The sequence below is a fragment of the Micromys minutus genome (assembly GCF_963924665.1).
Source record: "Micromys minutus genome assembly, chromosome: 1".
Lineage (NCBI taxonomy): Eukaryota > Metazoa > Chordata > Mammalia > Rodentia > Muridae > Micromys > Micromys minutus.
In genome coordinates, this window is record NC_137969.1 from 92,657,206 (window position 1) to 92,673,559 (window position 16,354).

The 16,354-nt window shown below is 49.7% G+C and overlaps 2 protein-coding genes across 2 annotated transcripts in view; one reads left to right on the top strand and one right to left on the bottom strand.

Moving 5' to 3' along the window:
- The window catches only part of FANCC (FA complementation group C), a gene marked incomplete at its 3' end in the record, with an annotated part of 100,866 nt that extends 98,565 nt beyond the window's left edge, over positions 1-2,301 (top strand). The window contains 1 exon segment of the mRNA XM_080908588.1: positions 2,164-2,301. Within this exon segment, the coding sequence (XP_080764714.1) occupies positions 2,164-2,301 (138 nt within the window).
- A 9,595-nt stretch (positions 2,302-11,896) lies between these two features.
- AOPEP (aminopeptidase O (putative)) overlaps positions 11,897-16,354 on the bottom strand; it is a gene marked incomplete at its 5' end in the record, with an annotated part of 246,495 nt that continues 242,037 nt past the window's right edge. Inside the window, 2 exons of the mRNA XM_080931953.1 lie at positions 11,897-12,422; positions 15,358-15,502. Of these exons, the coding sequence (XP_080788079.1) occupies positions 15,362-15,502 (141 nt within the window). The 3' untranslated portion in view covers positions 11,897-12,422; positions 15,358-15,361. The remainder of the gene's footprint in view (positions 12,423-15,357; positions 15,503-16,354) is intronic.

Sequence of the window (16,354 nt, forward strand, 5' to 3'; positions counted from 1 at the left end):
TGTAGAAGCACACACGGCATGATGGCTTTGTAAAGGGGTCAGTCAGAAGTCAGTCATACCCGTGACACAGACCTTGCAGTTACAGTTTGAGTATGACACCAAAAGGAAAAGACATTTAAGTTGGACTACACAAACGTTTAAAACTTGTGTGAATCAAAGGATATCGAAGTACAGGGAAAAAGCCAGGGTTACATGTTCAGAATACATACATGCTGTCTTATGATCGACAGCAGTGCTGAACCATCTAGTGAAAGAGGGGTGAAGGGACAGGACAGACACTTCTCCAGGAAGCTGAACAAATGCTCAGGAGACTCAGGGCGGCACCTTGAGGCCTTTCCAGTAGGGAGTGCTACTGTGATGCAGCCATTCTGAAGGAAATAAAGTCACACTCTACTGTGGACATGGTGAGCCTGTCTGCAGGGCTCCCCAGGAAATGATGGCAGAGCCTAAAACAGGGATCTGTGCTGTTGGATAGTGCATGCCTGGATGACAAGTGCCTGTGCACACCAACCATGCATTACCCTTTGTCCTTGGAAAGGAAGGGGCTTTGCCACCTATTGCAACATGGGTTTACCTGGAAAGCTTTGTGCTATGTTGAGTCAAGTAGTTGCAAGGAAACTTACAGGCATCTACCTGTATGAGTTCTCTGGAATACTCTGATTCACAGAGGTTTCACAGGCTGGGAATGGGTAGGTGGGTAGTGTTTAACTTGTGCAGGGTGTCTGGAGATGGGTGGGAGTAATGGTTGTACAATATTGTGAATGTAGGTGGTACAGGCCTAGAATCCCAGCATATGAGATGAGGCAAGAGGAACAGAAGCTCAGGGTCATCCTTAGTCACATATGAGTTGGAGGGAGGTTAGCCTGAACTACATGAAATACTATCTCAATAGAAACCAAAAAGGTTAGAAATAGAAACCATAACATAGCCAACCACAGGAGTTTTATTTTCAAATTTTAAATTATTAACACTATGAAAATACTTATCTTGAAGTTCTACATACAAAATAAAAAATAGAATTCATGTAGCCAGCAACCCCACTCAAAGGGCTGTTCCCAGAGTCCCTCCTGGTGTTGGTCTAAATGTAAACACTGGGAAGGAAGGTCAGGAGGCAGATGTGAACCCTCTGTCAGAGCACTGACCTTCTGTGTCTGTCCTGCATTGGAACATCTCAGGGCTGGCCCAGTATAAGAATATATTGAGAAATCTATTTATGAGCATGGTCTGATCACAAACACATGCCTTCAACAACATGGCACTGAGAGGGACAGTCACCAAGACAAATGTTGCCTCGTCTTACCTGCATCTGCCATGTTGTGTGAGGGGTGTGGACAGAGTATTGCCATGATGAGTTCCTGACTCAGTGATTCCAGCTGAAAGTTTCTCAGTTACACCTTAAGTGTTCTGCATACACAGTACATAGTCATGAGTGTGTTAGATTGATTGGGAGTCAGTTCACAATGTGGATATAACAGAATTATCAGCAAGAAACAGGAGAACTACACATGCCTTGGGCTAGCCTGCTCCCCTACTGGGCCTGCTGCAGCAGCTTGGATCGGCAGCTTCTTCCTGGGTGGGAGTCAGGCTAGCATGAACACCTAAAGTTAAGTGAACAGTGACTTAATGTGGGCTTTTGGATTTCCTTTTGTGTTGATGTGGGAAAAAAATGCCCTTAGAAAAGCATTGGGGGAGGAGGTTTACCTGCCAGTTGTAACTTCCCCATGATGCCAACAAGCAAGAATGTCTCAAGGCTTTTGAAAGTTAAATTACCAACCACCCCACTGCTCTTGAAGGGGGATAGTCCAGGAATGTCAGCTTAAGGCTGCTTGTGTGAAAGCAGGTGGACTTTGCAGAGAAAGTCAACTAACAGATGCTGTCTTTGTCCTCATAGCACATGATCCCTAAGCTGTGACAGTGTTCTGGGAAGTCCTTGCTGCCCCCACAGTGCTTGTATGCGGCTCTAGGAGCCTGGGGCCACATTGGGGAGGTTGGTCTTCAGGAAGTGGCCCAAGTTATAGGAAAGGGAGCCCTGGAGACAGACATGCTTTGATAATTACCTTGTAAACAAGGCAGAAGTGACCGCGCTTCCCCATAGCCTTTGCTGAGTGTAGTGGACAGAGGGTCTCCGGGTAGTGTTTTCATTCCATTCTTCCTTTATTGCAGATGGCGCACACAGATGCTGTAACCCAGGAGATTATTAGCTTTCTTGACCACACCTTGTACAGATCACACCATCTTTGTGTTGAAGCCTCAAGAAAACTGGCCAGAGAGCTCCTACAGGCGCTGCGAGCTCAGGTCTAGCAGGCAGCACAGAATGTGTGGAATCTGGTGAAGCTCCTGCAGTGGCAAAAACAAGCAAGAGTGGTTGAACACGTCCGTGATGTGTGCCACCAACCCTGTACTCTGCACCGCTTGGCCCAGGAGGTCCACGAGCACTATCAGGGGAAAGGCCCAGACTGCTGGTTACGTTCCAGCCATTCGTGCTGAGAGCTAGCACTGGACTCCCTATGCTTCCCACTCTGATGGTGGGGGATGCCCAGTGGCAGGAGACATGAGCCCTGCAGTGGATGGGGCTGTACCGTACAGATGAGTGACTGTAGCTCCGTGCAGAAATGCTGCAAGGCCCCCACTGTAGTAGAAGGAACAGAGATGGCAAGGTTAGGGTCATTCCTGGGCATAGGTCACCTGGGAAGCACATTCTTTTGGCCCTTTGGAGGTTGAGGGGACGAGGAAATAAATGGGATTTGGAAACTGAGTCTGTGCACGGAGTGATGGGCGTGTCTATCTGTCGTTGGGTTTCTAGTGAAAACGCAAGGAAGCAGTGTGTGGGCGGAGAAGACCCCAAGCTGTGAACCTGCAGACCAACTTCAGCTCTCACTGCAGGACATGTGATGGCTGTGTAGAGAGGGCTTATGGGAAGTAGCAAAGGGCTGGGTTTTCTCTCCCACTTCCACATTCAGGCTCTGCCAGTCAAGCTGCCGGGGGAAACACTGACTGGCACATACTCAGTGGGTTCATCTTTTACCCACCCGAGGATGGACCCACAGTCGTACTTAATTTTATATGTAGACCTTCCCCTTCCTTCCCGAAGCTTCAAGTCTCACAAACCTTAGGCCTGGCTTAGAAAAGATCATTTATTACTTGCCTCTGAATAAGATGGGGTCTAAAGGGAGAATGTCCAGAGGGCAGATAGTTGTGTATGTACTCAAGAATTATTTCCTGTAAGCCAAATTTGATTACAACTACACTTATCTCAAAGTTGCTGAGTTACTCTCCATTCTGAATGGGAAAAGCAGAGCACATGCAGCCATTCTTTCTCCCTAGTGCTCACACACTTGCGACCCTCAGCAGTTAGGAAAGATGGAATTATATGTACTCTGCTCCCCTAGGACCCAGCCCACCCTGTTTGGGTGAACTGCCAAGCAGCTTGAGTCAGCTTCCTGGGTGCTCAATCACCTGCCCACAGACGAGGAGGAGCCTTTTGTCTGAGCTCCAGGCAGCCAGCTCCTTATAATTTCTCAACCTATTTGTACCTAATGATCCTGAAGTCCAGGGGATGAGACGCTGAATGGTTGCTGAGGTACTGTCTAGTGGCCAAGGGATTCAGAACAACTGTAACTGGAGAAAGATGAGAAATGACTGAATTTATCTCCCCATCCAGAATGAGGTCCTAACTTCTAGCTGGATTTTAACATGGTCTTTATGTTTTGTGAAAACACTAAGTCACATAGTCATCACAAACCCCAATCCAACATTAAGGCAAAATGAAGTCCTAGAAACCAGAACCAAATTTAATCCAGGCCAGATACACCCCTCCCCATGAGCCATAGTCCTCTCATCCCGGGCACATACTTGACTTGCCCGGAATGTGGGTAGGTGATATGTGCCTTTCTGTAGAAAATCCCTGCCTGTCCTCTGGTGGTTCGTACACAGCATGAAGTCTGTAAGGGCCCACCAGGACTCTCCTTTGCAAGCAACAGGAAGGGGAATTGCCTGTGTGAATCAACCGAGGGTTGGTGTATCAGCCTGCAGACCCATCAGGCAGCTCTGGCTCCAGTCCTTTGCTCTAGCAGGGACAAAGGTCTCGTGCCTGCTTCTTTCAGGCAGCTCCTGCCTCTAAGCACATGACAGGAAGGCAGGTCTGGAGTTGACACCACAGCTGTGGTTTAGAACACAGGACGGGTCTGCAGCTAGGGAGACCCTATGTCTCTTCCAGACCCAGCAAACAACCCAACACACATAAGGGGGGGGGCAGAGGGGACATTGGCAAGAAGTCCTGTGGGTTGTCACATTCTGCTGTGGGGCTGTGCTAGAAGCACCCTACCCCCAATGTTGTGAACCAACATGTCCATACATCCTAATGTCACACAAGCTGTCAGAGGAAAGGTGTCCTGCCTTAGAGACACATTAGGTCCAGTAGAAGCTAGGAGAATTACACAACCTGACTCCAATGCATGTGGAAGAATGAACTTCCAAGAAGATTCTAGAAGCATTCCACATGCTCTAGTCACAGTGGTCAGGTTGTGTGTTGGGGGGGGGTTATAAATGGGTTTAAACACTGGAGATAAGGGAACTTCTGCCAGCAGGCAGGGGGTTCTAAGAACCCCATGGGAACCCTAATTCTTGGGCTAAATAAATAGTAAGGAATGCAGGCAATCTTCCTGGGGGTCAGCTCACACTGGACACACACAGGAAAAGCCCTAGGTATTGCTGTGAGGCAAAGAAGAGGGGGCACTGCCCAGAGGGGGTGATGGTTCCCTGGATCTGGTAACTTTCCAGATACCACTGGGACAAAACACAGGAGATGAAATTTCAGGAAGTTTCCTTGGCTCATGGTTCAGAGGGACTTGTCATCACAGCAGCTTAGGAGTGACACAACTTTCTACTGTGGTGGGGACCTGTGCAGAGACCTCTCACAGGGTGCTAGGAAGCAGGGTACAAGCAGAACAGTCCTCAGGACCTGCGCTCCAGTGGCCTTGATCCTTTCTCTGTCCCAAAGGTTCAGCTAGGGACCAAGTTGTTCAGATACATTAGCCTGTGGGGGACAGTTCCCTGCAAACAGAGCACTTCCTGCTCAGAATCTGCAGTTCTCTGACCTTTTATTTGGAACTTGTGGTTTATGGCTTGGTTCTCAGGCTTTTGCACAAAACCTATTGTAGGGCCTGGCCTTCCCACACTGCCTTTCCTGTTCTGGGTCTCCAGGTGTCTTTCTAGTCAGGTGCGAGGTGGCAGGGAGAAGGAAAGGGAGTGGGGTGGCCGAGGGATCCAGCCTTAGCATTTACAGACTTACAAGCAAACCCCGTGAGACCCTCATCTGTGTGTGAGCTGACAGTGGAACTCTACAGGTGTAGAAAGCCAAAACCACAGAAGACCGATAAAACTGACCATTCAGGGAAGACAAAAACCTGGAAAAGCAGGTGCCTCCTGTGTCCAAAAACCCCTTCTCTAAATTTGAAACTTCTTGAGAGTTCAGTAAGAAATGTCCATCAGCCCAAGAGGCTCTGGGAGAGCACCAAACACTGCATGTGATGGGGAAAATAGAAATGGCTTTCAGGGGCACTGGAAAAGTATTTATCATGGTTTTAAGACATGCTGGCAAGTACAATTCTACCTTCATCCTTGCTGGGCAGGTCTGTAGAAAGCTCTGACAGGTGGGGAGTGCCTTTGTGGACTACAAGTGGTCCAGACTTGAGAGTATGCAGGTCCTAGAAACAGCAAGGTAACAGTTACTGAGTCCAGAACCCACCAGTAGACACTTGCCCCAAAGAACGTAAGGTGGACATTCAGGTGGACTCTGCACACCTGTGTCCGAATGTGATCAAATGTGCTGCTTACAAATGACAGCATCACTTGGTTAAAAGGAGCAGCCCTGGTGAGATGGCTCAGCAGGTAAAGGGGCTACAGGCCTGGCAACTCGAGCATCTCACCAGCACCCACATAAAGGCAGGAGAGACCCAAGACCACTTAGTTGTCCTCTCATCTCACATGTGCACCCTGCTCATTCCCAACGTTACATACATATGCATGATAATTATAAATACGAATTTAAAAAATAAAGTGAAGAAATATGGAAGGTGTTATGCTAAGCTAGACCAGATGCACATGGATATTATAAAATTTACACACAGCCTCTATGAGAGATTCATGGTGACAGTCTAGTGATGCCACCAGGGACTTGGGAGAGCAGGGGTGCAGTTAGTGCTCAGTGGATACAAAAGATTCCACTTGGGAAGAGAAAGTTCTGAACACAGATGGTGGCGGTCACATAGTGATGAGGCGTGGCAGAGAAGTGTGCTCCCCAAACACCAGTGCAGCGAATCCTAGGCTGTGAATCTTTTACAATAAAGCCACTGAAATCTAAATTACAGTTTCACCCACCCTATAATACACACTCACTTTAGGTGTCTCCTTCCCATTTGGGATGGCCTGGGTCCCAATGCTGAGCACATGGGGAGTTTCCTCAGATGCTAGTAGACTTGTATACACAGAATAGCCAGGGTTACTTGGTGCAGCTAACCTTGGGGAAAGGCTCTGTCTATGTGAGTTAGGCTGTTACGGGACTTCAAGAGTCTAAGCGTGGTGGTGCATATATCTGTGGTCCAAGCTCTAGACAGGTAGAGGGATCGGATGGCTGAGGTGACTTGGTTACTCAGCAAGCCTGAGGGAGGGTGTGCTATGGCTGTATAGTCTGACAGTGGGAACACATCTTCCATACAGACTTGAGCGTCAGAGTTTGTGAAGGGTCCTGAGCCAACCCTCAAAGACACTACACATTGGCTGTTGCCTCTGGGGGCCGTGAGGCTGGGTGCTTCTCTGTGTGCTTGCTGGACCATGGTGGAGAAATGTCTGTTGTGGGTAACGTGTTGTTACAGTGATTGGCTGAGGCAGAGCCCAGGTAAGAGGAGAGAAGGCTGTTCTGGTTTCAGTATCTGCTTCTGTGCATGGCTGATCTACACAGAGAGAAAATAGAGGGAGGAGGGAAGAGGGAAAAGGAATGAGGGAAGCTTCCCTACATGAGGGCAGCTTCTTGATTGGTTGAAGAGGGGATGTGCCAAACAGTGCTGAGCGGAACAGGTGGAGTGCCATCTGTGACTCAGGAGGGGACATCTGTGTCCTCTGTGCTTCTGACTCAGGAGGAGCGTGGTGGCACCCGGTGCACACAGTCCGGCATCTGATAGAGGTTTCTAGTTAACTACTTTTTGTGGCTGGAGCCATGTGCTCTGACATGTATCCTGAGGACTTGAGCGAGCTTTGCCTGCTGTTCCCACGGTCACCATCCCTACTCTATGAAGTGCCCTCAACCTCCATCCCTGTACCCGTCTCTTCCTGGACATAGAACAACAGGTAAAAATCACAATGACGGTTCTTTACCATTAAAGCCTAATTGCGTTTTTACAACTCAACATAAACCACTACCCAAAGCCTCTCAGCCCTGGGCAAACCTCACAGCTGTCTCCATTTGTCATGGGCCACACTGCTGAGTCTCCAGAGACTTCAACACTGGAGTGTGACAGTGAGGAAAGAGGTAAGGCTGTGTTATGTCCAAATGGCTTTGCTTTTCCTCCCCCATCCCCAAGTTCTGGCTTTTCAAAGCCGGAAGTTCCACCTGGTTTAGAAGGCTACACCTCTCCCATAGGTTATTCCATCTGGCCAGTGAGCAGCAAGGAAGGACCTATCAGAGTGGAAAAGAAGTTTCTAGATCTTGGGACTCGGAGTGCTACAGTTAGGAGTGGTTGCAGCAGCTCCTGACTTCCACTCCTCCTGCACAGCAGCAGGGTACCAGGCTAGGGACAGGGGGCTTGAAAGAAATTATAGGCAAAATGACAAAGGTGGCTTAAGAAATTAGAAGCCACAGAACACACACCTACTCTGTGTCCAGACAGCCACAGTAAGCTATATAGCAGGACAGAATGCGGTCTGGGCTGCCATCTTCCCGGAATGCCGTGGAATGGACAGTCTGTTAGGGCCCACCCCATCCTCCTGGTCCTCCACCCTGCCTAGGTAAGGTCATTATACAGATAAAGAGACAGTGGTGGGCCAGGACAGATGGGAGAGGTCCCATACTCGTCCCTGTTCCGTCCTCGGGAGCTCATAAGCCAACCCAAGGTGGTTTCATTTCGAAACCTGGCATCCTGTCTCCAACCCAAGCTTGTACACATATCCTGTCATGCCAGGTTTCTAGGGCCATCATCAGCTGCCAAGGCCACATTCTGGTGACACTGCTTCTTTTTGTCTCCTGTGTGTCTTTGAGAACAAGGACATGGACACTTCCAGCTGGATCAGACTCTGAGGCAGGGCTTCTTTCTGGCCAGTCTTCCCACCAGGACTGCACATGCCAACACCAAGAGGCCAAGGTTCTCAGCAGCCCACCCTGTCCTGGGAAACTTCCTCAGCCTGTGCAAGTCTCCTCCCTCCTTTTCACATTGTCTGGTCATTGGTCTGGAAGAGAAGTGCCTTATTAGCTCATCAATCTCTTCTGACAGCACCAATGGGTGGGAAGGGGGCCATAAAACCTGGCCCTGAATAGCAGACTGCTGCTCTTCCCTCCCACCTCGTAAACCCCACAGACCAGCCAAGGGGCCTGAATTTACTGAGGCTAGGGTGAGTTCACGCCCCTCACCCCTCACCCCTCTGCAGCCTTTCTTGGGAGGTCCAGACACTCCCCACCCAGCCCAGACTTGGGAGTCTCAGAGATGTGATGGGGCTAGGCCACTCCAGGGGCTCTCTTCTTGAGGGTTGATATGCCTTCTTAATGGCTCATTTGAGTATGGGATCCCCACAGGTGGGTCAGACTGAAATGCCCTGGGGGGCAGGGTTCCCAGAGGCAAGCTAGCCATCAGCTTTTGGAAACAAAGTATCAAGTATCAAGGTGTCTAGATACTGTGGGAATGGGTATCCCAGCCACTCCGAGTAGACCGGCTAAAGCCACAGGCCCAGCACCCAGGACTACTTGGGAGGTGTAGTTGGGACAGGGTGTTCTTTCCCTTACCAAGCTAGTGCCATTCCTCTACTGGCTGGTCCCATCTACAAACTCTGTGGTAAGCAGCTGGACTGAAGCAAGAAGCCCTGTATGTGAATCCCTCAGATCTCTATCCTCTAAGTCCTGCTTTCTGTTGCTTACTGGGCCACAGATGCTTTGAAGAGTTGTGGCAAAGGTAATGCTGTGGATAACAGAGGCCCCTAGGTGTGTGGCATTCCCCGGCTGGCTGGCTGCTCACTGGGTTTTGTGTGGCCATGTCCTGCTGAGCCATGGTCAGGAGAAAGAAAAACAAAACAAACAAACAAAAAACTGTTAGGAACTTGGCACCTGCCTGGGATGGACCCTGCAGAACCTTCTCTTAATTTTATAGGAATGGCTTACACTTTGCTATATCTGCCATTTCTGTTTTCTACCCTAAGAACATTGTGTGACATTTCTGCTCACCACAAGCAAGAATACCTTGCTAGGGTATAGATTATTTCGTTCTTTCAATGTGAAATTTGTTAAAATAAATAAATAAAATGCTTTAAAATCCTCCAGTTCTATCAGAGCAGCTGAGTCAGAAAACCCAGAGTCCCTTCTGAGACTTTCTCAACCCCACCCTTCCCTTCTTCCTGCCTGGGTCCAGCCAGACTTCCCAGTACCTCTCCCTTGGCTTCTGTCCAAAGCCTCACAAACAGGGTGGTGGGCTCCCAGCCAGCCAGCCTCTGCCCCTTCCTGGGGCTCAACTCTCCTCCACAAATCAGGGTGTGGTAAGGACAATGGCTGCCTTCCTTGGCCAGGTTCAGGATCTATGTAGAGGGATAACACAGTGGGTTCAAGGTCTATGCAGAAGACATCACACATTGATGTTTCCTCCTGTGTGAGGAACTGTAGCCCAGGGGTCAACACCAGAAGCTGTAGATGCACCCTCTTCCAGTAGACCTGGCCTTGGTTTGAGGCCTGCTCTAATCCTTGGAAGCACCTACAGATGACACAGAGGGGTGCATCTCGCCTGGAGAAGAGATGGTGTGACTCTAGGCCATCTTGGCTGGAAGAAGGCCATTTCTGGTGGGATCAGTGAGGACAGGCTGACCCAGCCCTGGCCCATTGTTCTCAGGATGACAGTGTTTAGTGACAGGCAGGAGGCTGGTGTTTCTGCTATCCCACTCACCTCTCGGCAGTGATCTCACAAGGATCCTCCTGTCCCAGCCCCTCTGGCTCCTAGAGGCATTGGCCTATTGGTGTAGTGGCTTGCTCCCATCGGGTTTCTCTCACCCATCACTTAGGAGAAGCTAGCATCTTCACCATAAAACCTATGTGACTCCTCAAGTCTGAGGTAAAAGGGGCAGCCATGGCTTCCTCCAGGAATGGCACTGGCACCAAGCTCGCAGTCTCTGTCTCTTCAGGGGCAAAGACTCAAGTTCAGGGGTCCAGGCTTTCAACACAGGCTCACCCTCACTTTTGAGCTGTGGGAGGGAAGAGTTCCTTAGAGGGCTTCCAGGGCGCTGCCTAGATAGGAAGGCAGGGCATTCTTGGGAGTACTTGGACATCAAAGCTCTGAAGACAAGAGCTACACAGTGTGGTCTACAAGCAACACTTACCAGGGCTCCTGTACATCTCACTTTGCACACCTCCAATTTGGAGCAGGAGCCTGGGGTGACAGTCCCCATTCTTCCTTCATCAGCAGTTCCCTCATCATGTGGACCATATGCTATATAGAGGAAACTGCTCCCTGGACACGATGTCTCCGAGGAGGAGTCAAGCCTCCCTAGACATTCGTCCTTCCTCAGACCCCGCTTTTACATCCTGTGTGACAAGTTAACAATGCAGTGTTCTGGGTCCTGTGAAGTCAGGTGGCTCACGGAACACTGGAGAGTGCACTTTCTGGACTCCCGAGGTCTCACCTGGTGAGGGAAGCCTGCTCCCACAGCCTCCTGAGTCTCTCGTGCAGCTATGGGTGGCAGGAGCTGCTGCCTCGATTGGCAGGAATAGGATTGCTCTGCTTCCAGCCAGAGGTGACAAAGGCCAGCTCTACCACAGATCCTTCACCAAAGCTGTGACATGGCCATCTGGTTCCAGTTAGGTCTCCACTGACCTGAAGCCCATTGGCAAGAACCCAAAAAAGCCAGGCATGGGGCTCAGTGACCCACAGGGACAAGGACTGGATCCCTGGCAAAACCCCCCGTAGCAGCTCTGTTAGTGGTTCCTAAGGACAAAGAACAAAACCAGACCAAACCAGTGCTTGGCTGTTCACTCCAGTTCAGAGGAGGTAGGGGATGCTGAGGTTCTCAGAGGGGCCTTGTGGGGTGTGTGGTTCCTAGTCCATCTCTAAACAAGCCCAGAATGCCTCCGAGAGCAGGAAGCCATAGACCCAGCCATTTATTTCAAGTCTTCACGGAAAGCGGTATGACAGTAAATAGAATTAGCACACTTTGATACTTCTGCCACTGTGGTATACAAAGAGAACCACTTGCACGTCCCCCAGCAACTATCCACTATGAAAACCAATACCTGCCTAGAGCCTTCCTCACCCAGCAGGTCTGAATGCCGAGGCCCGACCGGGCAGCGGCATACTCCTTGCGGTTCCTTTCGCATGGCTCAGCCTTGTCCCGGCTCTCGTGACTGCACCAACGGCACAATCTCAGGCATCTTTCTCTAGACAGTAACTGGGAGCTTCTTAGAGCTTGTTCTGCATGTTAATATTCAAAGGAAAGGAAAACAGTCTCACCAGAGACTCCCCTAATACCAGACTGGCCAAGACTCTACATTTGGAAGAGAACAGAGTCCCCACTACTCTAATTTCCCTTTATTTCCAAGCCTTCTCAGAATTAACATTACCTGGAGGTAGGAAAGGATATTGTGTGTGGAAAATGCCTGTTCTGACATACATTCTTCCTTGCTTTTAAGAAACATCAAATTCAGAAGCAAACTGGATCACCAGCAAATCCGGTACTTTATTAAGACATCTTAGGCTTTCCTGCATTTTCAAAAACAGGAGTGATCTACTGACTGAACACATCAAACGGGCTCTGCAGAATCCTTGGGGACCAGCCTCAGGAGGCGTCATGTGAGTCTGCAGTCCCAGAGCATGGCAGTTCGTTTTTGCAATCACAGGAAGCAGGCAGCCGGTTCTCCATCTGCCTAGCGGAGGATGTCCTTCATGCTTTTGAAGGACTGCCTTGAAGTCACAGCTCAGTTCCAGTGTGTAGACTCGGTTTTTCTAGGACTAGGAACAAAGGCAGCTGCCAGGTGCAACAGTTTATGAGGCTCCACCTTTTATATGTGCCACGGGAGCCTAGTCTCTGGGAGCCAGAAGCCCAGGATGGACCAACCGATGCTGCTGCGGGCTGATGGTCTTAGCAGCCACATAATCTTCCCTTTGATGTCCAGGGTCAATGCAGTCCTGGCCTCACCAGGGCTAGGAGAAGGTATATGAAAGAGAGTCTCACTGTGATCTGTCCTGTGAAGGAAACAGCAATAAAATTTATTACTCAGTCACCACAGTCATTCCAACAGGAGTTCCTCCCCAGCCTCTGACCTCCACTTGAGAGGGAGCTTTCATGGGAGGACAGGGACAAGGCTAGAGCCACACCTCACAGTCCTGGACCTGGGGTGCACAGTCACAACACAGGTCATGCAGGGCCGTGAAGCCCAGAGAGGTTCAATGAAAGGCGGCTCTATAGGAAGAGCCCTTCGGAAGGGCATTCTCACTGCTCCAGGCAGCAGACAAGGCGTGCTCGGCCTCAACCACAAGGCAAACGCTCGGCTTCTGCTCTACCTGCTTCTAGGGAACGAAGTCTTTCCAATGTTCGATCTGCACTCTACAAATCCCCACCTCAGGAGCACATACAGAGGGATACCACTGCTGTTGGGTCTGGTACCAGACACTCAGGGCCCTTCATCTTCTTCTTCGTGGGAGGCCTGCCTCAGGCACTTACAGATGGGTAGGCTTTTTTGCTCAAGGGCTCGACTCCTGTTCCTGCTGAACTGAGCCAGTGTGTGAAATGAGAACTGATATCAGCTCAGTAGGCACCGGAGGGCGGGTCCAATCACAGCTGGGCAGTGCCTCCTGGCGTGCCCTGGGCATCATCCAGCCAGCGACAGTGGAGACATGGAGACCTGGACTGCAAATACAAGAGAGAGTTCACCACGCCCAGCAGAGATAGCAGAACCACACCCCCACCCTCAAGTGTGGCATCAGCTGAGACTGGTTGGCTCAGCTTTTGTGATACGGCTGGTTTTAGCTTCCTGTGACTTCCAATACGCTTGACATTACAGTGGACTAATCAGCAGTAGATCTGTATTTTCTGTAGACACACTTAAGGGTGGTCAGCACGCTGCTTGCACTCTTGACAACACAGCCTTGAGGCAGGCTGGTCTCTCCTCCTCTCGCGTGACCACCAGGCAGTGGCCTCTGCCTGGCAGCTGCAAGTTAACTGTCCCCATCTCACCTTCTCTTCAGGTGCAGAACTTAGCCACTGTGAACAAAGCGGAAACCAATCACTGTTCACCAATCAGCTAAGCTCTGCACCTTGTTAGAGAGGTCGTCGCCGGCCATAATTAAAGGGCTGGTGAGCATCTTCGAAGGCTGTTGGCTTCTTTTGTTTCCAAAGAGCCACAAGGTGCCTCTGTTCTCCAAACTGCAGAGAGAAAGTAGCCACGGTTCTGCAGGAGCAGCCAAGGTCATGGTTGCGTGGTAATCCCTGGCAATGTGATTTTAATCTCAAGTCACAAATCAGCATGCCAGGAACCCAAGCAGCCAGAGCAGGTGAGGGCAGCGCCATGCCCGACCACTCCCATCCACACGCGCTGAGTGTCCTCCACACCGCCTCTGAGCCCACCACGCTAGCAGTGCAGCCTGCTGTCCTTCAGCCGCACTGTACAGAGGACAGGGGACCAGGAGACAAAGGGCACGCTTATCCAATACCCTAGGGACATTCTTTGCTCTGAGTAAGTGACCTTTAACCCTGGGGACACACCCTGTTTTCAAATGGCAGATTTTGAATGGCCAGGGCTGTCTCTGGGCCCCTGGCATAGGAAGCCCTTCTCTGACAGCAGGCGTGGTGTGGAGAGAGCAGAGAGCACGCCTCTGGGGCTGCTGCGACCAAGCAACTGGTTGGTTGAGCTGGGGCACAGCAGAAAAGAGTTCATAGGGGAGCTAGGAAGTTGAGAATTTGTTCATACAGGGGCCAAAAAAATCCCTTAGAAGAGTCACTAGGACTGCTGTGTGACTCTATGACCCTCCAAAGTGCAGGCCAAGGGACCTGAAGAGGGAACAGTGGTTTACTGTGACCTTCACACACCAACAATCCCTGAGCTTACAGGTTTCCAGAGAAATGACTGCAGGAGGCAGTGAAGAGGCACCTCAGCTGACTCTGCCTGTTCACACAGCCCACCGTCCTAGCTGGTAGTGTATGGAACCCCAATATCTCCTCTGCTTGACTATGGTGGTCCCCAGCTCTTCTGCAAGAACATGGTCATACTTCAGTAGACATTTTTTCCCTTCATAAGTGTAGTTATTTCAGATAAACATAATCAACATATTACACAGAAGTGGGTTTTGTGAAAGTGAAATGTGAAAATGTAAATTTAATGTCTGACTATGGGTTAAGTTTAGCAACACAATTCTAAACATTCATTCATTAGTAATCACAGAGAACAACAGAGCAACACAGTGATGTAGAATTTAAAAAATATACAAAAGTAAACATATCATGTACCACTATGATGATAACTGAAAAGATGGAGAGATGATGACTTATGACTGTGAAAGAAATGCACTAACCCAAACTTCTGTCTCAGAACGCAGAACTTTGTGGCTGAACTATATATACCACTAGCCAACAGAGGCTACAGAGGAGGCAAGTAACAGCACAGCCAAGGACTCTGGGATCCAGGTAAATTGTGTTCCAGCTCGAGATGGAGACAGACTTGGCCTTAGGATGCAGGTGTGCTGCCTACCTTACAGAGCATCACTGAGCAAGGGGGTGGGCAGGAAGACTGCTGCCTACTTTACAGGTCAAGGGGACAAGAGGTCAAGGAGTCTCCGGATTATGTGTAATCTAGGAGAGATGCCAGCATGCAGACGCTTGGAACAGTGAGGCCATGGACCACTGTGTTGACCTTGACCCTGAAGCCTGTGGATCTGTGCAAAATCCAAGGTGGCTAAAGCAGTGCCAGGGGGCTGTTACTCCTTTAGCAGGACATGTTTTACACCTATATTTCCAGAAGATGGGGTGTCTCCAGAGATCCTGAACCTTCCTGTTCTTAGGGACCTGCCCTGTTTGCACCCCAAGACCATTTGGCAGCCCTCTGGTGCTGTAGTGGTCTTGGCACATCTTGTGGCTTACAAATTGACTTGGATGGTGAGGAGAGGAAAGGAAATGGAGAATTACCTCTTTAGAACAGCATTTCGGCCACCACCTGGGCTGATGCTTTGTCCATGTGTTCCTTCACCAGATTGAAGCACCTGTGGGCAAGCTGCTGCAGCCTGGCATCCTCACTCACCATTAGCTCCCCATATAGGTATATGCCCATGGCCTGCAGACCATGGAGGCCAGAGAAGAACGGGAAAGGGGTAAGACTCTGTACATGATTACGGGGACTTGTCTGTACTGCCTTACACAAGCTGGTCTACAAACACAAAGGACAGAGAGTCTGCCGCCATGCAGCTGACCAACTGCAGTTTGTATTTTCAACTCTGTCTCTATTGTCCTTATCAACACCCTACGGAAGCTGAACAGGGTAGTGCAGGCCTTTGATCCCAGCTGGAAGGCAGAATAGGCAGATCTCTGTGAATTCAAGGCCAGCCTGGTCTACATAGCAAATTCTAAGTTACCCAGACAACAGAAACACAGAATTCGCTTGATTCTGTCAACAGACTGTGGTGCCGGAGTAGCAAGTCGTCCCATGGTGGCTATTGTCAGGAATACTCTGGGCAGAGGCAGAGAGCTCCCAAAATGGTCACTATGAAAAACCTTGTCTCTCAGGTCCGTGCATCCTAAGGGGCAGCTGGCATGACCTCGTTCACCAAGTCCATCACCTACCAGCCCACAGAGACCACATGGCCCAGCAGTGCAGGCAAGGCAGACATCACATTGGCCTAACCTGGCCACTGAGATGTCAGACTCTTGGCTCTCCTGCTTTGAAAACAAATGCCAAAGATCATTATGCTTAATCTACACTCACCAAGAAAACTGTTTCCATGTTACATTCTGTCCTACATGTACTTTACGCTTATGATAACTAGTGACATTTCAATGTATGCTATCAAACCTCTAAAAGAATTAAGTACTGACAAAAAATATTCATATAGTGTTATGCCAAAATGCCTTTTAAAATCTGTATATGTATCCCTCTTTTTAAAAAATAAAGTCGTAAGAGAGAAAAAAA